The sequence below is a fragment of the Galleria mellonella genome, unplaced genomic scaffold (assembly GCF_026898425.1).
Source record: "Galleria mellonella isolate WM207_F2 unplaced genomic scaffold, CSIRO_AGI_GalMel_v1 utg312, whole genome shotgun sequence".
Lineage (NCBI taxonomy): Eukaryota > Metazoa > Arthropoda > Insecta > Lepidoptera > Pyralidae > Galleria > Galleria mellonella.
This window is the reverse complement of record NW_026442074.1, coordinates 5,729,086-5,752,902: the sequence shown is the minus strand read 5'-3', so window position 1 is coordinate 5,752,902 and position 23,817 is coordinate 5,729,086. Positions and strand designations below refer to the sequence as shown.

The following is a 23,817-nucleotide window of genomic DNA, read 5'->3' as shown; positions in this document are numbered from 1 at the left end:
AGATGTACAGAAGTTAGAACTGGAATTATATTACGCGGTAAATATAATATTCAATTAAACTTGTATAATTTTATATATGTATCCCAAGGAATATAAAATATACTCCTTACAATTCAAGCGAAGCCTAGAAATGAAAATTATTTTGTAATTTTTTACATGATAACACTAATTTAAAAAATAAAAATCTTATTTTATTAGTCGACAGAGGGCACTTTTGTATCTGAAAGTTGAAGTTGTCTTTAACCCTGAACGAGAAAGTTGTAAATAATTTTCTGTAAAAAATCTACTCGATGACTTTATTAATGGTTTAGGATAAATAGAAAGTGAATTAATGATTATAAAGTGAATTCTGAAAGTGATGGCTAACCTTAAATGGTGTGCCCTATGAAACAAAAAACTATCAGTGCGCACGATACCCCAACGCCATTTTGAGGCGAAATTTTGTATGTAAGTGCCAAGTATTTCGCAATATTTTCATTTTTCACCCTCAAAATGGGCATATAATTGTGTATTATCAGTACCAGTGAACATAAGATATATCTACTGTGTTCTGCAACTGTGATCTAGTGTTGACAGAGGTGTGCACTCTACTCTCGTCGCGATGGGTTGCGGCGCCGTTTATCTGGTGCTCGCATTAATTAAATTAATAGTGGTGTCTTTAACTGACAATTGTTTGGTTGTTTAATTCTGTGTAGGCCGATGTATAAACGTTTTTAAAACATAAAGATTCAGTAGTGCGGGAGTGTTTATAGCGTTGAAATTTGGCATGGAATTGTTATCTTTGCCATTTCCGACTGTTGCAGATAGCGGGTGGCGCAGAGGATGGCCCGAGAAGACGGGAGCGCCCTAATTAACTGACGGACGCTGCCGGCTTACAGCTGGCGCAAGCAGTATGTATCTACCACCATAATATTTTGTTACTTATTCATACACTTATGACATCTAGCTTTTTAAATCAGTATCATATAAAATTTGCAATATTTCTTTATTATTGAGTAGTAGTAACTAAACAAATTGTGAATAATGTTATTGCTTTATTAATCCATTAAAATGTTGACTGCAATTATTAATATGATATCATTTAGACTATATTTTTTATGTAGGACAACATGTAGATCAAAATATCCTACTTAATTTATTATCTTATCAGGTTTACAATTTGGCATACTATCCATAAAGGATCGTTTTTATCCTTGACATATTGGAAACAGAATTAATTTGCCTTATCTCTCTAAAATCTTGCCAGGTTCAATATGAATTTATTGTGATTGAATAAATATTAAAATAATTTATTCTAAATTCATACCATGTTCAAGATGATTTCAGTATTCTTTTTTGGTGACAGAAAAATACAATGTGTTACACTTTTTTTCTTATCATATACCTATTTTACTTTTACAAAGATTACTATGGGAACAATACATCAATACTGGCCATCAGAACATTCTTAGTGCACTAATATGTTGTTGAGATACACTCATACCCAACAATGGAATATTAATTGTTGTTATAGAGTTAGCAATATGTAATTCTGCTCTTACACTTAATTAATTTTCTTGATGATAATTCATGTTATCAGTTATCTTGAAAAGATGTTACAGCAAGGACTTGATCTTATTGAATAATTCTTCCGTATAAAAGTAACTTCAGCATTGATAAATATTATTATGGAACCAATGTGAAGCAGCTGTACTTGTATGGCTATGTTTCAATTTGATCACCCTTCAATTTCAAAATTATGCCAGTGAAGTCACAGAGTGTGAAATTATAAGACCATAGTCATTAGCAATGGTGGCACATGAGAAGTACTATGGGCATCACAATGCATTCTGTAATGTCCGAGGTGCTCCATGTTTAAAGATGACAGTTATGACTTATTTATTGGATGGGCTTGTCTACTAATTTAAGTATTAAAAAAAATAAAACAATCTTGGTATGTCTTTACTGAAATTGGTTGTATAAATATCAGCATCTAAAAAATACAACTAATACAAAAAATTTAGTTTTAAGCCCCCATGCTCTATAATTTTACTCTAACATCTCAACTTTTAAACTAAAATAACCATTTAAGCATGGTTGTTAAGCACTATAAACATTAGTAGTACTTCTTTGTATATATAGGCAGCAGCCGAGTGTGGGGACCAGAATACCGAATACAGAATACAGGGTATCCTAGTATGGATTCTGTCCACTTCCAATGACATTCTATATGTATTTTATTTTGTAAAATGTGTATATGAAGTGCCATTATGATAGAAATAAATATAAGAAGAAATATATGCTTTTACAGGAACTTCACTTATTACCATCAGACACTATTTGTAGATATTATAAAGAAAATACAATTGCTAAGAACTACATTGTTGCCTTTAAATTATAAATTGAAAATGCTAGATCAGTTCTACTTGGTGTGAACTTATACATAACAAAATTGGCAGGTTTTATATTGTACCTATAAATATTTATTTGAGTATACAAAAATTATTGATCTAAATCTATAGAAATTTATATGCTGCATTGCCATATAGTGGTGACTTATAATAAAAGGAATAGCATGAAAAGTATTCTTTATTAAATGTATTTATTTATTAACAAAGTATGCATAAGAATTTATCGTTGATCCCTACACTAGGTTAAGCTTATGCTGTAGGAAACAGGATTCCTCGTACCTTATACATGCTTACAGAAATTAACATAGGCTTTCTAGTAATACTGATTTTAATTTGCTGACTTATATAGTGATTTGTGAAATAGTTCCAGGCCGTATTTGCCTTGAAACATACAGATACACAAACATCCATTTGTAAATACAAGTAAATAGATTATATTGACAAAAATAAACAATTTTTTTTGTATGAACAAGGTGGCAATCAGAATTTTGGCTTTGATTACTTTTATCTATTGTAATTAGGAATGTGAATTAATGATTAATTTACTTTTTTCCACCAAAGATTTTTCAATAACAACAGGCAAGACAACACTGCTCTTGTTTTTTCAAATAAAAGCAAAAATTTAACAATTTCTAAGCTTATCATTTTGTATTAATATGAAATTCTAAATAGCATAAAATAAAATATAATCAAGATATTAAACATGTAATTTGTTCTTCAAAAGACATGATAAGGTTTTTAAGGGTCAGCAATGTAGGTGTTACAGGCGTTTATAGACTATGGTTACTCCATTTACCGTCAATCAGGGCTTATGCTTGTTTTCTTTTTTAACGGGTGAAAATGGCATGATAACTCTCCCTGTGCTATTGGTGAATACCGATAGCGCAGGCGGCGGCGTATCAATGAGAGGTAATAGGTGAGGATGGAAAGGCAGGTCAGTTAGCCTATCATGACGAATTCAATGATAAATTAATCACAATAGTTTCCAGGGGAAACCACGTGCAGGTCGACCTTAAATAAATTATGAGTAGTATTCAAAAATTTTGTATTAAGTAACATTAATCAGTTGTAGTGACTGGAGCAAGTCAATCCCTACAAAGAGATCGCATTGCGAGTATGACAAATAGGCCAGGTCATTCTTACGTTCAATCTTATAAGAAGTACAATAACCCGGCGTAACTTTTGTATAATAATTCTAAACTCGGGAATTGGGCACGGTTTTTATTTTTATGTTACATTAGCTAATGTTGCCCTCTTTAAATTTCAATTTATTTTTCTAAATTGTACTATAAACACTGTGAAACTGCTCAAGTGGTTTAGCCAGTCCCAAGTGACACTCCAGCAGTAGTCTTATCGTAAGTTCTTTTCATTCCACAAAAATCTTAATCGGACTGTTAACAACATTAAAAATTGTTAAATTAGTTCCTTCATTCTAAAATAATGTGTTTACCAAAATAAAAACATTAGGCAATGAGTATTCAAAAGTCAGTTATTAAAATCATCAGAGATATATGATTAATTGATATTATTGATAATCATATGATATGCCTAATCAATTAATGAACATAAATGACATGTTTAAAGGTTGATGAGTCAGCCATCATTGCGTTCAACCATATTAAAGGGAACTCAATAATCCGGCAACCACGCCACCACCTATCTGTACATTTTAGTGAATGACTTACTCAAGCCCCTCAACCGTCTAATATATTAACATAGTATAATAACAAATACCGTCTGGTACCAGCTTAGAATAGGCCACCTCTTTTCCCGTGGGTGTCATAAGAAGTGACTAAGGGAAGGCGAGGCATCGACAGCAGCGTGAGGGACGCTGCTGTCGATTAAAACAACTTTAAATCCTAACTGCGGTTGCTAATCTACCTGTCAAGCGTGGCAACTACTGGCAAAGCCCCCCAAGGGGGAGGCTAATGTTCAACAGTGGATGGTTAGGGGTGATATGATAATAATAATGATAGCATAATAACACCCTGAATGTCACAATACACTTTAATGCTCGTCGTACCCATTAAATTCATTGCCATGTCTCATCCTCCAAACCGAAATACAAACATGCACATACAGCTGCTTCACGGCAAAACCACTAGTGGAACATGGCACCCATGCTTTTGTAAAAAATCTCCTGCTATATGTGAATACTATTCGATTTTTAACGACATTTCAATCACTAATCGTTCTACAATCGTTTACGTTAGTTTCTTGGTATTGTGCAAAGAAATATGTAGTTTAGGCTCAAAATGTAACTTCGTTTTTTTACAACGGTCTATAGATTCATATTACTTATACGTATACTTGACTGCATATTTACGAAATACGTATTTCTACTATGAAATATTCATCAGAAATAGCATCCTATGGGGGGCACTGAATAATGACGAATGTTCATGCGTAAAAGGGATGGTTACCATTTGCATATCACATGATATGTGCACTGGTTTGCCTTTTTCATCAATAGTATAAAAAATTAAAAAAACTTTATTCAAATATTATCTAAACTTTATCTGAAATGATGGCAAATTTATGATGTGTTTAGAAATATTTAAAAATTCATAATTACTTATGTAAATGGTGCCTTTTGTGTATATAGGTGACGGTTACCAATTCCCATCGTGAGGACCACTATACCTCATCAATGCTTGTCGTCCTAAGTTGCATAAAGAAAATAATAATTTATATTGTCAATCCATTCGTTAAACCTTCCATGGTCAATTTAGCTAATTTATTGGATTGAAATTAAGCGTGTGACCTCTAATTGAGGTATTATTGGATTTATGACGTAATCGTGTAAGTATCGCGTATTAACTTTATGTCTTCAAAATTTAATTTATTGCTGTTAAAGTTAATATGATCGTGAACCTATAGTTACGTAATAACTACAGGGTGATATCAAAATATTTAGTGGTACTAAACAGCTCAACGCGTCGTATCATCTACCTATAGAAGGCACAAAATTTTTTGTCTTTCTTAGACCCAATGTCTCTTTGGTGAAAATATTCAGTTTTTCTAAAAAAACTGCTGCTAACGATTTCCATTTCACCTTGTATAAGTAATCCGTGTCTAAATATTAGACTATAATTGTTATTTTTTAATTATACCATGATTTAAAAATACAGGAGTTTATAATTTTGCTAGTAATATTAAGTATATTTAACCACGCATCTTTTGTAATGCTATCTTTCAGATAAAAATGCCAAGACCCGGCAGCCTTAAGGATCCAGACATTGCGGAGTTGTTTAGTAAACATGACCCCGATAAGATCTTTGAGGATCTACGAGAAATTGGGCATGGCTCATTCGGCGCGGTGTATTACGCTCGGTGCAATCTCACCAAGGAGATTGTGGCTATCAAGAAGATGTCCTACTTGGGGAAACAGAGTGAAGAGAAATGGCAGGATATCTTGAAAGAAATCAAGTAAATAATTTTATCGTTTACCTTTATGTAGTTAATTTACATTCTCTGAAATTTGAGTGCAGATTTAGATAAATACTGGTAAAATGGCCAAGCAATTATATATTTTTAGCTTTCCTAAAAATTTTATAAAATAAAAGAAAGCATATAAACAAATTTGCTAATCAATAGTTTCCACAAATTAAAAATTAATTTCAATATACATTATTATTATTTCAGCCATTAACTGTCTACTGCTGGCCATAAGCCTTCCTCATAAGGAGAGTTTTGCCAATAGTTGTCACGCTTAGCAGGCGGGTCGGCAATCGCAGTTAGACTTTTGAAATCAATATACATATCAGAAATTAATTTAGACTCTTGCATTTGATAAATTATAAGAATACAAAAATTGTATTTTGCTATATATGTTGTACATTTTTTCCATCACGCAATAGCCATCAGTAGAATATTTTTATCTTGCCATGGTGATTATAATTATAGATTGATTGTGGGATATTTCTAATATCGCTTACTAATGATAAAACCACTTTTAGCTTAACTATACATATTCTTGTGTTTAGATTTCTGAAGCAACTAGATCATCCAAACACCATAGAATACAAAGGTTGCTACAAGCGCGAGCATACAGCATGGTTGGTCATGGAGTACTGTGTTGGCTCTGCTTCTGATATTATAGAGGTAATCATATGTGCAGTGCCTGACAGTAAATATTCCACTTGATAAAACATCATCTCATTCTGTAAGGTTTTATTTCATGTAACTTTGTCACAGCTAGCCTTTTTTAAATTTGACATACAATATACTACATACTTTATATACATACTCATATTTTTAATACTTTTCTGCCAATTATTTTAACTTTTACAATTGTTGAAGTGCACTTTAGTGTTTAACAATTTAAAATATTGTTTACTATTTGGAAATATTTATTTATTATTATTTAATTTTGCTATACACTGACTCTACTACGTCTACATTGTTTTCCCTTTAAAAATCTTTTGGTGACTATTACAAACATGAAAAAGTTGCCAAAAACTATTTTTTTTTTTTTATTTAAGTTTATTATATTTACAATATCAAAAGTATAGAATTAAAAATGTTGGACAATCCAAGTTGCAATATCACATCCCAAAAATTCATAGCTGGATAAACAGTCAACATTCTACGAAAGTCAATGACTAAGTTATATCCTAAAATACATAATGCACTTCAAATTATATGAGATCATAATTATCTTCGATTCTGAGAAAGAATACCCCACAAATTAAATTGCAAAATGACGTATGTATTGAATCATATTTTATACATCGTTTAGATATAGTTTTAATTCTATAACCGGCATTATTTTTTATAGAGTTGCACGAATTTCTCGATTTCAAATTTAGATTACCATAAGATGTAGAATATCCACAAAGCTCATGTATCTTACGAAATTTATATTGTTATTAGCTTTTTATTTTTAATATTTTGTAATAATTTTTATACATTTGTATTTACACAATCTTTAGATATCTATTTGTCCCGTTATACCAGGGAAATTTCTGATCGGATATCAGCAAAATTTTGGAATCGTGTGGATATTAACCCAATTAAAAACTGGCGTAATATTTTATTAGGAATGATAAGATACATATCTTAAATCTTCTTTTGTATAAATACGCATAGAACGTGTAGAGATAGTAAATTATGTTTACAAAAAGTGACTAGATTAAATTAATATGAAACAGTAACCATTATGAAGATTTAATGTAATTTAAGATATTATTACATAGCTTAATCATATCTTAGACAATGGTTAGGTTATTTTTGATCTGCATTCATACGGCCAATTTAATAAATAGAATAAATAAACCTCTTATCGGTTCAGTCAATTATCAATACTAGAATAATTTACAGTGACATTATACATTACTTATCACTCGTTATCACTTCAGTTTTTATACAAATTATGTTTTTATTAAAGCTAAAGTCCCTTTGCATTTTGCATTGCATTTTTAACGTCGCTTGACCTCCGTGGTGCATTGGCGGGCACATTGCTTTGTGTTACATATTCGATTCTCAATTGGGTCATTTTATAAAATTAATTTGGTCATATTCAAAGTTGTGTGTTTTTCTATGTCAGGTTTTTCTTCTAAATTTATAATCAGATTATTAATGTGATTGAAGAGCATTTTTTATTATTATTTATAATAGCAAAATATAGAATTCGGTATGACACGCTGCAATGTTAAAAATATTTTAATATAGAAATAAATTCCGTCAGTATTTGTTTTTTAATATATTATTATTAGCATTCACCAAATTGATAATATCCTTTTTCTCGCTATTTATTTACTTAATAACATTGATTAATTTATAAAATGTTAGTTTATCATAATATTTTATTTATTCATGAATGAAATTTTACTATATGTGGAACTGAAAGGAAGTGCTTAAGATTCAAAACGACATTCTGACAACATAAATCTCATTTTTCTTTCTTGTAACACAATCTACTATAAAATAACTAATATTATGAAATGATTAAACATGTTAAATTATTGACTTGAAATTACATATTTGTCCAGGTTCACAAACGCCCTTTACGTGAAGAAGAAATAGCCGCAATATGTGAAGGAGTCGTCTGTGGATTATCGTACCTCCACAGCCTCGGTCGCATCCATCGGGACATCAAAGCGGGCAATATACTGCTGACGGAAAATGGAACAGTAAAACTTGCGGACTTCGGTAGCGCGAGCATCAAGTGCCCCGCCAACAGTTTTGTAGGCACGCCATACTGGATGGCGCCTGAAGTCATACTCGCCATGGATGAAGGCCAATATGACGGAAAGGTTGGTAGTATTGTTTACTGTATAATGTTCTTGGTTATATTATCAGTTGTACTATTTACTAAAGTCGACAAATGTTTCTGACTACTTCATCTTGGACTATAATTGTGACTACATTTTTTATACAACAAATTTTATCAAATATTATTTTTTTATTAATTAACTACTAATATATTTGTTTACGATTTGTATATAAATAAAATATCGATTAAGCTAAATAAAAAGTAAGTGCTTTTAGTGTACATATTATAAATGTGTTATTAAACGTTGAGTATATACTTTATATTTCGTGTTAAGGTATGCTAAATTATATAAATAAAAAAATATAAATGTTCACTAAAATGTAACTAATTGATTTTAAGGTTGACGTATGGTCGCTTGGTATAACGTGTATCGAGCTGGCAGAGCGCAAACCACCGTATTTCAACATGAACGCCATGTCTGCATTGTACCATATTGCGCAAAATGACTCTCCCACATTACAAGTAAGTAAGGAACAGCAAATAATCATAATAAAACATGCACTGCAAGTCCTGTAGTATTAAAATCGTGTTCATTGTGCTGGTAACTATAATAACTACTCTCCTTCCTTAAGTTTAATTTGCCACGATTTCCTTATCACTTGTTGACTTTTTAGCTTTTATATTAGTTACAATATATGTAATATTTATAAATTAGGATGATTTTCGAATATAGTCCTTTTGTAACTCCCTTGACTAGTTATAAATTTTCAAGTGTTAATCAATAGTAAGAGAATTATTCTTAAAGAAAAAATCGTCAAATCTAATATTGTTACGGAAGTTCTTGAAAATATTTTGCTTTATTATGAGTTAATACATTTCCTATATTATCGTTTGTTTATAAAAAATATTTAAGCTTATATATAATTCTTGTTTTTAGGCGCCTGAATGGACCGATACGTTTCGCTACTTTGTCGAAGCGTGCCTGCAGAAGAACCCACAGGAGCGACCGTCATCCACCAAGTTACTCTCCCACCAGTTTATTACGCGACTGCGCTCTCCACATGTCCTGATTGACCTTATACAGAGGACAAAGGCTGCAGTTCGAGATCTCGATAATTTGAATTATAGGAAAATGAAGAAAATATTAATGGTGGATGCAGATAATGAAAGTGCAATTGGTGTGTACATTTTACTTTTAACTCATTTTTATCTGAGGAAAATTTATCTTACTAATGTAATAAAATTGTAACTATATGATATGATGACATGGAAGATTTTTAAGAAACATTGAAATTAGAGGTCTTAATAAGAGAAAAAGAAGCTAAAATATATTTTTTATTTTGTCTTTCGAAATTGACAGACAGACAAAATTCCGCCGTTACTTATTAACTAGCACCAAAAAAGAGAAGCGGTTAAAAAGCTTGTCTTATATAAAAAAATAGTCTTCTTCTTTAAAAAGAGAGTGTACAAAAGTCGTTTGCATGAATACCACAGACCTCTATTCTTTTATATCAAATACTGCTATTACAACTGTGCGATATGACAATGAATTTATACAGTACGAAGACGTAGACTAGTTCTTAATAAAGTATGCATCAAGTGTATCATGGGCGTCACAGTTTACTTCATAATGGTATTGGTGTTGTCCATGTCTTTAATAATATACACTGTTGTGAATATGATTATTGTTTGTGAAACACTAGGTGATAGCGAGGAAACAGCGGAGGAGCGATCAGGCGGCGACAGTTCCAAATCAAATTCTGCGACGTCGGAGCACAGCGCGGCCGGCGCCTCCAGTCAGAGCTCCTCGTCGGGCAGTCTGCGACGCCGCCCGCATCCTGTTAGTAACAATATTATATTTATTTCAATAATTCACTTAATTATAATAATTCACTTAATAACATCAACAGATGCCAAAACAATATGTTAATATTGTCTGCTTGTATATTTGTTCTGACATCATGCAAAAACAACTGCTTCAGATTGAATGCGACTTTAACAGTTGATTTTCTGGATGTCTACTGGTGTGTTTCATATTGATACGCCATCTAGAGAGTTAATTTCACCTCAGCTTGCCTATCCTTCGGACTATGTCGATCACTTTAGTTCTTCTGCAGATATTCTCATTTCGGATTCTATCACACAATGAAACTTCAAGCATATAGCCATAGCTGATTTAGTAACTTTTGCATATGGGTGACTGTGTAGGTTTTCATATCAAGTTATGCAAATGAGCTGTCTTTTAGATATTTTTCTAAAAGACTACATGCATGAAGTCCTTAAAAATGTGACAAAAAGTTTTTGAGTCACTTATATACGTTTCCCTAGTAAGTGTCATACACTACCTATGATAACCTCTTAACATAAATTAACTTTTGTTAATATAGTTGTTTACCATCTTAGGAGTATTTAAAAAGTTGTTTTACCCAGCACATCATCCCCATGTGGTTCCTTTGAAATTTCGGATCACCGGAGACCTTTCATAGAGAAAGGCTCTATTATAATAAAATATTTATATTTTTTAAATGGCAATAATTTTATGAACAGTTGAACGCGAACCACCATAGTCAACACCAACAACAGCAGCAGTATCAGCATCACAATCACCAGCACTCCTCACATTCTGCCAGGTGAGATCAATATTATGACTACTACTAGTTCTTTATAATTATTTGAACTTTTATAGATAATGTATTTATTTGGTATAAAGTTATTTGCTTATTTATTATTACTGTTTTTTCTATTTGCAATTGTAAGTTCAAGTGCATGATAATGCAAAAAGTATATTTTAAAGAACTTAAGTTTTATAATAGTATATTGGCATGTACTCATTTAATGAATGTTTATATTTGTATTTATGTACATGTTTGTCTGGTTTTGGCCTAAGCATTCCTACTTTGTATTGTTTGTGCATATTTAATAAAAATATATTTATGTATGTCTATCAGTATATGTAGAGTACAAGTCTAAATTGGGGAAATACATTTAGGACTAGATGGTGACAACTTTGTATATTTGCGTGCATGATTTCAATTTGTATATAATTATAAAATGCACCGCTTGATAAACTGCACAGTTCACACGTAGTTAGTGGCACCGTTGCATGTCCCTTTCAGAGGTCGCAAGCGCAAGCTTTACTCATGTTGCTGTTTCGTACGCAGAGAGAGCGAGAGCACTCTCCCGGTGTCGCACGACGACTACGTGAACCGCGACGCGCTGCGAGACTACGCCAACCGCGACTCGTTGTGTGACGACTACGGGGACGACTACGCGAACAAGGAGGCCATACGCGAGGCGCAACGGGAGCGCGAGCGCGAGCGCCACGCGGACTACCGCGAGTACGTGAACGCGCCGCCCGCCTGGCACGACGCCGGCGACGACAACCGCAACACGCAGCGCCGCCACACGCACAGGAGTCAGTTCTATTACATTATATTGTATCCATTGTAATTTCCTGGGGATAAAAATATAATAATATACACTGTGATGTCTATGGCACTTTTCATGCTATAGGCGACGATTATCACTTTCTATAAGGCAGGCAATCAGCTTGATTTTCAAGTTGAATTTAAAAAAAATAGTAAGCCCATCTGTGCTTTAGTATACGCTGACGGGATACTACCAGTGAGTAATGATAGATGAAGATAAAGTCAGATCACTTAACTCTTTGTGATAAATTTACTAAGTATCTATCAGGATGATTTCTGAGAGGTACTGTGTGAAGGTTGATCTGACGGATCTATGATGCCAGCAATAGAGTCACTAGTCCCATGATTAGATAAAACAATGATATGTTTTATAAGTATGTGTATGTTGTTGATTAGTCAACTATGTATATTAAAAAACGACATTCCTTCACACGGTATAACAGATTGCTAATCGTATTTGTTTTTTTATCGCATGAAATTGGCGTAGCTCCCCTAAAAACTAATAAAAGAAATATTTTTAATAATTAATATCATGTATTTTGTTGTATCATGTGGTTTTGTAAGCCATAAAGTCTGAATTCTAGTACAAATGCATTTCCAAGAAGGGTTGACATATAGGTGGCTGATCGTGAAACCAAAAAAAAATCCAAAACCTTATGTAATGTGAATAAAAACATATTATGCTGCATCCGAATAATTGCCATAATTCATTTTGTCTAATAAATAATGGAGTATAAACGACAAGATTTTAAGTAGTTTCATATTAAATTTACAGGTTTAAGCAATAATGTGTCTGCCGCAATGTCCCTAGTGTCGGAGCATGGAGCTAATAACTTCGCCACAATACGAACAACCAGTATTGTTACCAAACAGCAAAAGGAACATAATCAGGTTTGAAATATTTATTGGTTAGATCATGTTACTACATCTATTTCAATTTTCATAAAATACAAACACCTTTTAATGAAATTTTTATTTAAAAAAAAAAATCTGTAACGAACTTTCATCCAAATTTATTAGAAACTAAAAGAGTTAATTTAAAAGAAATATTTTTTTAAAAAAAAAGCAGATACTTTTCTTGAAAATATCTTAATATAAAATTGCAACTATGCACCTGCCACAAATGGGAATGGGCACATGTCCAGCTGTGCGAATTTTAATACTGATGAAATTAATTCTATAATTTGAAGCAACAAATGCATTTTTTTTTCAAAATATTTGGCTAATATCTTTACATCTTTTGTGTGGTAATTAGTGGATGTGATAGGCAAGAAAGAAAGCCAGGAATATTGGAAACATATGCCAATAAAGAAAACTTGTAAAACTAGGACTGTGAAAAACAGCTAAAAGGGAACAATAAAAAGATATGTCATTTAGTAGACGTAATAACATTAAAACTATAACACAATGGGTGTACATGATAGATGTATGTGACAGGAGATGCACGAGCAGATGTCCGGGTATAAGCGCATGCGACGCGAGCATCAGGCGGCGCTGCTGAAGCTGGAGGAGCGCTGCAAGGCGGATGTGGACGCGCACAAAGCGCAGCTCGACCGCGAGTACGACACGCTGCTACTGCAACTGTCCAGGGAGCTCGAGCGGCTACAGGTAATTACTATGTAAACGTCACAGAGTACACTGATTTAGGCACTTATCTCACCAACTCACTTTCTTACTTTTTTTTTTATCTTTGATGCTTAGAAAAGCACACAAGCTACAGCCTACCTAATGATAATCATGAACTATATGGCACATGGTACACCATATATGTTGTCATTCTTGAAGACTATCCTTATCCTGTAATTTGTGTAACCAATTTTAACTTTGTAACCAAGTAGTGTAAGTCAACTTGTATTCTCCAATATCTGATTCATCTATCCTCTTCAAATGGCCTTTTCAAATTATTTTAAATCTTTTTATACAAACCGAGCAATCACCTATTTAAAATCACTAAGTTCCCATTCATCATCAAATTTTACCTATAATATTCCAGACACGGCATGGGCAAGAGCTGGAACGCAAGCAGAAACAAAGTGCGGCCGCAGAAAAAAAGTTGTTCAAAGACATCACAGCCCGACAAGAACAAGAAAGGAAGGCATTCGAAGCACAGCGTAAACGCGAATACAAGGCGAACAAGGAGCGCTGGAAAAAGGAGCTCAGTATGGACGATGCCACACCTAAGCGACAGAGGGATGCTACGCTACAGTACGTATATACCACCAATTGAAAGTCTTGTGGCATCTGTAAAACATCAATTTAACTCTAGTTGTGACTATGATTTGTGTGTAATTGTGTAGTAATGTATAAAAGGGAATAAAAATGTCTGTCTAAATTTTGAAACACCTATATGTAAACAATCAAATTAATGTTAAAAAAGTAATCTGATATATGTCTCTCAATGATAGAATAGTTTTTAATTAATGTAAAATTTAGTTAGAATTATTTTCATTCTAACATTTAAGAATCTTAAATTTGCATTTTTAAAAACCACACAGTTGTAAATATAAATATTTTTTTTCTGTGTGCTAAGGTCACAAAAAGACAGCCTAAAGCAAGCGGAGGCAGCGGAGGAGGCGAGGCTAGTGCGATCGCAACGCGAGTACCTCGAGTTAGAGCTACGGCGCTTCCGCCGTCGTCGCATGCTCGCGTTACATCACAAGGAACAGGAGCTATTGCGGGAGGTGAGTGCGTAATGATGATAAGTTCCACCTGAACTCGGAATAGAAATTCAGCCGAGTCTACTAGTAGGCTCTTTTGAACTAACATAAGGCAAACAATTGAAACACAAAATTTTGATGCAGAGTTGAAAGTTATATATGGAATTAACCATACTGAGTTTGAGTTCTATTAACAATTTCCATTTATATGACAGATAAATTTACAGATTTAATATGATAAACTCTTGATTTATTGCATGACGTATGACTGTATTATTCTATTTCTTTATAGATAATACAATATTATGCATTATGATATCAGATTCATATTATATTGCTTCTCATATAGTTACATATAAAGAGTACCTTAATAATAATAAGAAACTTGCCAGAATAAAATGAAAACAATATGAAATAAATAACGATAACCTATCATGCACATAACGCGTACAGGAGCTGAACAAAAGACAACAACAACTGGAGCAGGCTCACGCGATGCTGCTTCGTCACCACGAGAAGACCCAGGAGCTGGAATACCGCCAGCAGAAGGGCGTGCACGCGCTTAGGTGCGTATATTATTACTCAACACCATAGAGTATATTGAATACTCACTAAGACATGTATTTTAGAAGTACAAAATTACTGATACACAACAAAGTAATTTTTTAAATCATTAATGAGATTATATTACAATTCAATACAGTTAATTTGATGAATTGGTGGCAGATATACCAAAGAAAGAAGAAGCGTTAAACAATACCAATAAATAATCCGCCTCTTGACATGATAAAGCAATAAAGAATCTGATATTTTCGAAAGTAAAATATCCTCTGTAGTCTGGCAATTTATGGTTATACATAAATTATTATTTTATTATTTGTACCGTTAACTGCCCTTATGAGGAAAGCTTATGTTGAGCAATGGATTGTTAAACATAAGTTTTCCCCATAAGAGGAGTTTTATACATAAATCACGGCTAAAATTGCTATTTTGATTACTATACTGTAATTGTTTATTAATTTTGCTAAGTGTAAACCTATTAATATTTTTACCTTATTTAACCAAAACTGAGAATTATTAACTATGGCATTATAATAAAAAGTTAACCCCATTCTTGTTCTGGTCACATTGTAAACTATAAAATCTCGGCATTGTTCCAGGGAGGAGCAGCTGTCGAACCAGCATGCGACAGAGTTAGCCAACCAGCGCGAGTACATGCAACGCGCCGAACATGAGCTGCGTAAGAAACATGCGTTACAGCTCAAGCAGCAACCCAAGAGCCTCAAGGTTAGTACAAATTCCTATCAGACGACTAGAAAGAAGAATAGTTTTGGAGACTAGGAGCTCTTATATTTTGTTTTGATGGATAATAATAAAATGGTAACCCCTCTAATGCTATCGGTATACACTGGCTGGGCACCAGTGAGTGATGATAGGTGAGGATGAAGGCAGGTCAGTTGGCCCATAGTGACAATAATTAATCATGATAGTTTCCAGGAGGAGCCGCGTGGAAGTCGACCTGACAGGGTATATTGTTACTAATGGAGATTAATATCCCCATTACTAACAATCCTCCCCCAGAACTCATATACAATATATAGCTATCATGTCACGATTAAATATATAATTTTCATAAAATGACGTTTTTTATATAAAGTGTTCACATGTGAGTACAGTGACCTCCTCCCGCCCGCTTCTCCTAAGACATAAAAGCACTCAATGTTCAACATATTAAAATAAAGATACAGTCTGCCATCCTGTTCTATTTACCACTAACCTTCAAAGTACCCACCCTGTTGCTCCCTGTTTTTCTTTGTTATCCTACAATTTTTCTATAATAATGAAATTCTAATGAAATAAATATTGTGTTCCTATTGTTTACAGCAAAAGGAAATGCAGATACGTAAGCAGTTCAGGGAGACATGTAAAATTCAAACGCGTCAGTACAAGGCACTCAAAGCACAGATATTACAAATGACTGCAAAGGTATTTTATTATTATTTGTGAAACAAACAGTACAATTAACAGATAACATATTACATAGTTAATATATATTAACTAATAAAGTTTCCACTATTAACTATTACATACTAAGCAAACGAGGTTCCAAAATACTGTAATAAATACAAAAGAAAAAGAATATACCAAGATGCAAATACTATCACATTAAATTCTTCATATTATTCCTAATCAGCTTTTATACTTCGCAATGGAGTTCTAAATATTTCAACACTGGAGGACAATTTATTGTAATTGGTACAAACGCGAAAAACAAATGTGTTTTCAGCATAGTATGATTCAAAATACTGTATATCGCAATAAATTTTGTTTTATATCTCTTGTATTACTGTTTAACATAAGTTTGGATATTGTTAATAAAAATTCCTAACAATAATTTTTCTTCACACAGGAACAACAGAAGGAAGTAATAAAAACTCTGAAGGATGAGAAACGACGCAAATTAGTTTTGCTCGGTGAACAATATGACCAGAGCATTACTGAGATGCTACAAAAACAGACCGTCAGACTGGACGAGAGCCAAATGGTAAGTAAGGCTACAAAGGTTTGAAACTATTCAGTCCATTCAAAGAAGTCCTATCAGATGTTGTAAATCACTACTTATTTATTACAAATGTGATTCTTTAATAAAAACATAGAACCTTATTATATGTTGTTACTGAACTTAGAGATATAATAATTTCATATAATATTAGTGTATATTTTCAATTTCTGATTGTCAGAACGTCATTGCCTTCTGGTACTAAGTTTTTTTCTAATTATCTCAAATGCAGGGGTTGGAATAAATTGTAAGGCTGGCTGTATATTATTTAATACTCAAACCGCAGACCGGTCATTGTGACCGGTGTTTTTAATTCATTATTTAATATCTTCGAAATTTGTTGTTATAGAGAGTTAAGTTTTTGTGACTTTTCATTTACCACTTTACTGCATGATGCGAAAAATATAACTATCACTTTGTAATTTATATACCTAGAATTGCGGAAACAAATTTCGGAGATATTAAATAATGAGTTTAAAACGCCGGTCACAATGACCGGTCCGCGATTCGAGTGTTAAGAAAGAGATATTACACATGTATCCTAATAAAATCTATTAGTTATTCCAAATGTTAAAATGACGGGGTTTGAGTCGCTCCTGGTTCTAATTTATGTTATCTGTATTTATGCAGATGGAGTGCCAACAGTTGAAGATGCAGCTGGAGCATGAGCTGGACATGCTGACGGCATACCAGAGCAAGAGCAAGATGCAAGCGGAGGCGCAGCGGAACCGGGAACGACGCGAACTAGAGGACCGCGTGGCCGTGCGGAGGGCGCTGTTGGAACAGAAGGTCGCTATCTTAGATTATATACATAGAGTGACTCCATACAAATGTTTCGAGAAAAGCAGGTCAACTTTTTTATACAATTTTGCGTAATAAATAGATATGAGTGATTCCTTTATAAATTCTATATTTATTATGTCTTATAATTTTTGCATATTTTTAATGCGCAAAAACTTAATTTATTTATTAAATAATTAAATATATTTACGTCAAGGCATATTGTTTTCCTAAGTACTTACATGGAACATTAATAAAAAAAACGAGTCCACTAATTTGACAATTAGCTGACAAAAAGTTGATCCGTTTTTGATACTCTAACTATAATCTTAGGTCACTATATATATTTGATTTAAATAGTAACAATTAGGATGTACAGTATCTATCACTCGATTAACTTTAGCATTTCTTAACATATATTTTTATCCGTCGTAATAGAATACATTAAACTGCTTACATTAATATACTTATGTGATCTATACTTATAATAAATCTGTAGAGAGGTCAATTCTGTACATGAAATATATTTCCAAAATAATTATCAGAGGATGATTAGTGATCGATACTAATGCCAAAAATGCAATCAGTAAAATTTTTGTCTTTCTGTCTGTATATTCGTTATAGAAACAAAAACTACTCGACGGATTTTAACGAAACTTGGTACAATTATTCTTCATACTCCTGGGCAGGTTATAGTATATTTTTCATCACGCTACGATCAATAGGAGCGGAGCAGTGAAGACAAATGTTGGAAAAACGAGAGAAGTTACTCCATTTTTAAGCTTCCGTCGCATGTGCCTTAATGGCCAATTTTTAAAATGTAAAAATGTCCATCCGTGCGACGCCGTAACGGGCCGCTAGTACTATAATAAATAAATAATGTGAAATTATGACATTAATCGTGGCAAAATTAACAATTGACCAAGACTAGGAGTGAACCCTGTGTGTATTATACAATTTTATATTTCATCTTATCAGACCGGACAGACAGACACCTCGTCTACATATGTAAATTAATGTATACACATGTCACACTGAAATAAGTTGTTAACGCTAATTTAAATAAGTGACCAATGATTTGATCAGATGGAGTCAGAGTCGGCGCAGTTCGTGGCGGAACGTGCGGAGCGGACGCGTGCATTGCACGAGCGGCACGAGCGCGAACTCGAACAGTTCGATAATGAGAGCGCGCGCCTCGGATTCAGGTATTTGTCTTCTTACTAAACTACCCTTCACCACAAGGAAGAAAGTGATATCAAAAATATACATTATAAATCTCCTCTGCTTTTGTCATTTTTATACCAATCGTTTACTAGGATCAAATATATGACCTTCATATACACCATTATTATGTGCATTAAATATCACACAATAAGGTTCTCAATTTAGTTGTGTTTTTTATGTTTATTACCTCATAACTCCGTCAGTTAATTCAATTCAATTATTTATTGCTATTCATGTTGTAACAATATAGGTCTTAAGTTATTAAAAGTAAAGAATCAACATGAACCCTGGAAGGGCACAGCAATCACATTAATAAATATTTCATAAAGTACACAACAAAATTTTTATATTATATATATATATATATATATATATATATATATATATATATATATATATATATATATATATATATATATATATATATATATATATATATATATATATATATATGATTAACATAAAATTAATAAAACATTATTACATTGAAACAAAGTAATTTGAAAATTTCTTTTTTTTTATTGGAAAGAAAATACTTACAGATTGGTTCCATAGAAATTTTATCATAAACGGTTCAGTACTTTAGTTTTGAAACCAAAATAACTGGCTTTACTACAATTGAAGTCGCTTTCTTTTATGGAACAAAATTTTAAATTATTAACAGCATAATGTAAGCAATAGACATCATAGTGCGAGCATAAGCAAGCATATTGACACTTGTTTTCGATCATGTCGTTAAATTATTTGTTATAAAACTAACATCACCTAATAAGTACTTTAACTACCACTTCATTGCATTGAGGTATAATTTTGGTTTTTTTTTTAATACTTGAAACCCTTATTTAGCTGTTTTTGTAACTTATTTATTCTTTTAATTCTACCTTAATGCATATCAGCAGAACCATACCATAAATTTAATAAATCTCTATAAAGCCTCGATAGCGCAGTAGGCAGCGCGCGAGTCTCATAATCTCGAGGTCGTGAGTTCGAACCTCACTCGGGGCAATATTTTTGTTACTTTTCAATTTAACTTATAACAAAATAATATTATACATAATAATTTATAAATTTAATCTTTTTTTTTTTGTATCTATTGAATCTTCATTAAATCAGTGAAGTAAAATATATCTTATATATTGACATAGGATGCTCAGACACAGCCTACTTACAGTTTTATAGTAAAACTGTTTCATTAGTTTTTCACCAGGACTTTTTTATGTTACCAGAATATATTAATCTACCACGTTGAAAATGATTCTTCATTCCAAATGCTATATGTATACCAAATTTCGTGATGATTTGTTGAGTTATTATGGCACCAAATAGGTAACAAACTCAATTCCATAAGTTTCCAACAGAAGCTATTTGAAACAGTACTGCCTACTTGTTTAGTTAGCCCCCCGAGTCGTAGATAATTTTTTATAATGTTTGAGAAATGGCACATTGTCATTTTTTCTTCTAAAAGAAATGGTGATTCAGAAAAGATTGAGAATCTATGATATGAACGTAGCTTTGTTGCTTTTTTCAGCGCTCTGGCGATCGCGGAGGGCAGTCGTGAAGGCTACGGCGACGAGGAGCAGTCGCTGTCCGGCTCGATGCTATCGCTCGCGCACAGCAACTCGTCAGCCAGTTTCCCAGCCGGTTCACTTTAAACGCTCAATCAATCCACCTCTCGCCACTCGCCACACGACATCCGACGCACCGATAATGCTGTTGCCAAAAAGTAATCCTCTCCATTATTTCTTTTTATTTTTGATAGTTCATTGTTTATTTTTTTATAAAAACTGATATATTTACAGTATTATAAGGTCCTTTTGTCTTTTGCAGTTTATATTTATTATCATATATTTCTTTTACTTCACATTTTATAGCAAATTTTCACAAATTGAGCTGTCACAAATATTATAATGGAATGGAACATACATATTTATTTTTATCTGTTAGTTTCATAATTATTTACTTATTTATTTGGTCAATTGGGTAATCTTTACAGTCTCCCAATACGTTTACCCAAAAAAGTATCATTACAATAACAAATACTTTATAATTATAAATAACAATGAGAATAAATATTATATAACAATAATAGAAATAATATTGTGTATTTTAATTATGTGAACACACACTCAATGGGCATCCAACGAAACTCCAGCAAGTTAAATGCAAATACATCTAGTTGTGAATTCTGGCTCAAAACATCATTGAAAATACATTTGAGTATTTGTTATATGTCCAAAAATATGATCAGCAAAACAATTTTTGTTGATTGTTTTAAACAAAGTCTCTAGATTATTTATTCGACAGTTAAACAAACAGATGTTCCATCTGATTGAAAGCTATAGTTGCCGTCTGTAGTCATGAACACCATGGACGGTTTCCAGCGGGAACCGCGTGGAGATCCCGCTGATATATTGTATATAATAGGGCTCTTAGAACCCATTATTTTAATCCCTCCTTACCCCACTCTAACACATAAGTTATGCCTCTTGTTTCAGATGCTATTAGAAAAAAAAAAGATACTCATTGCTGTAGAAAGACTAATACTAATTTCATAGAACTCCGAAAGCCAATTTGCAATAATTTTCACAAACTATAAAACCCTATTCTTGTAGTTTGAATTAATATATATACTACTACAGAAAACACTATCCTTTTCCTATTTCCGTTGTCACATTGCCTTATACGCAATGGGGGATAATTAACTATAAAATGATTTTTCTTCTCTGTATAATTATTTTCTTGACAACAAACTTACCTACATAAGTAAAATTTTAAGTCTCTGAGAACAGTCTTCAAAAGCATTAGAATAAAGTTACCATTGTTGTAACAAAACTAATACAATACTTTTAAATATGTGGCTATTATTAGTCGCAAATTATTGTTATGCAAAAATTAAACTACTGGTTCCATTTTGGCAAAAAGTGCAGGTTTAAAAAACCTTTTTTTAATCACAAAATGCTTAATTTTTCTGATATATGAATTTTATACATTAATAATAATAATATACACACATATATATATATATATATATATATATATATATATATATATATATATATATATATATATATATATATATATATATATATATATATATATTGTTTTGGCAACAGCATTAATTAAGTCCTCGAGTCCCATTGATTACTGAGACTGTCGGCCCTCCCGGTAAATAAACGGTAATATTGAAATGTGTGCTTCAAACTAAAGTCTATAGTTTGTGATTATTTTTGTTGTCTTCCAAGAAGTGCGTCAATATTCGCGTAGTCAATGGCGACGTCTCGGGAGGGCATTTCCTATTTTATTACACTATTAAGTTTATTGCACTCCATAGTTAATTATTTCTAGTACGCAGTTGGACTAATAGCGAATATAAGATTGAACACTCAAGATTTTGTTACACAATTTGTAGACGTTTCCGCCTCTTTAATAATATAATTTTAGTCTATAACGGTATACTTTTATTTTCCTATACACAAACGATTTTTAAGAAAGCCTAAAGATTGGCTTGCCTGACTTGAACGATAGTCGTAGAACTAAATAGCACGATGTGAATGACAAATGACCATTATTTAAAAGTCTCACTATCTTTAAAATATCATTACAGAACAAATAGTAATTAAAATCACATAATGACATAGCCGTTATTAGTCCCACCGCTAGAGTATACTCAATATGTTTCTGGTAATTCTGTTGTGTTATCATGTATGCGTAGATATTGTAGTCGCATTAGTTTTCATGCCATTTTTCTTGTTTAATAAATTAATTTTATGCTATTTATATTTTTCATTTAAAAAGATTTTCGCCTATATTTATAATTATCAGAATGTGCCAGAGACATGTTGCTAAAGTAATTAAAAACGTATTTGTATGTAACTGAAGAAGTAAGCCTGTGTGTTGATAATTCGGTATTTTAAAAGATAATGTGATGACGTGAGAATGAAACGCTTATCTATTAGCTAACTCATAACGCGACTCTGTACCGTCACTTTTGGTTATAATAATATTAAAATTATCCGAAAATGCACTGAGAATGAATAGTTAATTTGATTGATACATGCCTGATAAACGATCTCCTAGATATAAGTAATTTTATCTTCGAGTATATTAGCATAAAAGAAAATCAATCAAATATCAAAAATGTTAGACCGTCCATCTTAAAAAATTGTTACGTAACATAATGTACAGTCCAACAGCGACGGGGCAGAGTACAGTAGAGGGCATGATTAAACCTAAAAATAAATAAAAAATCTAGTATTCTCGATTTACTCTTGTATAATAAATATATAGTTTATCGTAAGTCTTTATAGCGTTTTTAGCTAATTTTTCATCTTGATACACTGTCAAAATCAGATGAAGAAATTTCAATTTGAAATATAAATCCATGAACAGATATTATATATAATAAGGCAAACATTGTAGCGCATCCCGGTAAGACCACTATCAAAGTGTACGCTTAAAGTTATTTGACAAGAGAACTTAGATGAATGTAGTGTGCTCATGACAGGCCGAGCCTCCCACGTGGCGCCCACACCAAATCACAAATGGTATTATATCATTATTA

The 23,817-nt window shown here is 32.5% G+C and overlaps 1 protein-coding gene and 1 non-coding gene across 3 annotated transcripts; both read left to right on the top strand.

The window, feature by feature from the left end:
• Positions 1-198: 198 nt before the first annotated feature.
• Positions 199-22,284, top strand: LOC113515005 (serine/threonine-protein kinase Tao). 2 transcript variants are annotated; one of them, XM_026899118.3, is made up of 21 exons: positions 199-447; positions 804-890; positions 5,590-5,819; positions 6,377-6,494; positions 8,384-8,647; positions 9,007-9,129; positions 9,545-9,785; positions 10,311-10,447; positions 11,155-11,237; positions 11,769-12,022; positions 12,811-12,926; positions 13,473-13,643; positions 14,029-14,240; positions 14,566-14,716; positions 15,146-15,258; positions 15,853-15,979; positions 16,577-16,678; positions 17,103-17,237; positions 17,883-18,041; positions 19,119-19,237; positions 20,785-22,284. In XM_026899118.3, the coding sequence occupies exons 3-21, from the start codon at positions 5,596-5,598 to the stop codon at positions 20,906-20,908; spliced, it is 2,973 nt and encodes a 990-aa protein (XP_026754919.1). In that variant the 5' UTR covers positions 199-447; positions 804-890; positions 5,590-5,595; the 3' UTR covers positions 20,909-22,284. The 2 variants fall into 2 exon arrangements, with proteins under 2 accessions (XP_026754919.1, XP_026754917.1); XM_026899116.3 differs by having other exon boundaries at positions 11,724-12,022.
• Trnam-cau (transfer RNA methionine (anticodon CAU)) lies at positions 20,189-20,261 on the top strand. The gene has a single exon. It is a non-coding gene; the product is annotated as a tRNA-Met (tRNA).
• Positions 22,285-23,817: the final 1,533 nt, after the last annotated feature.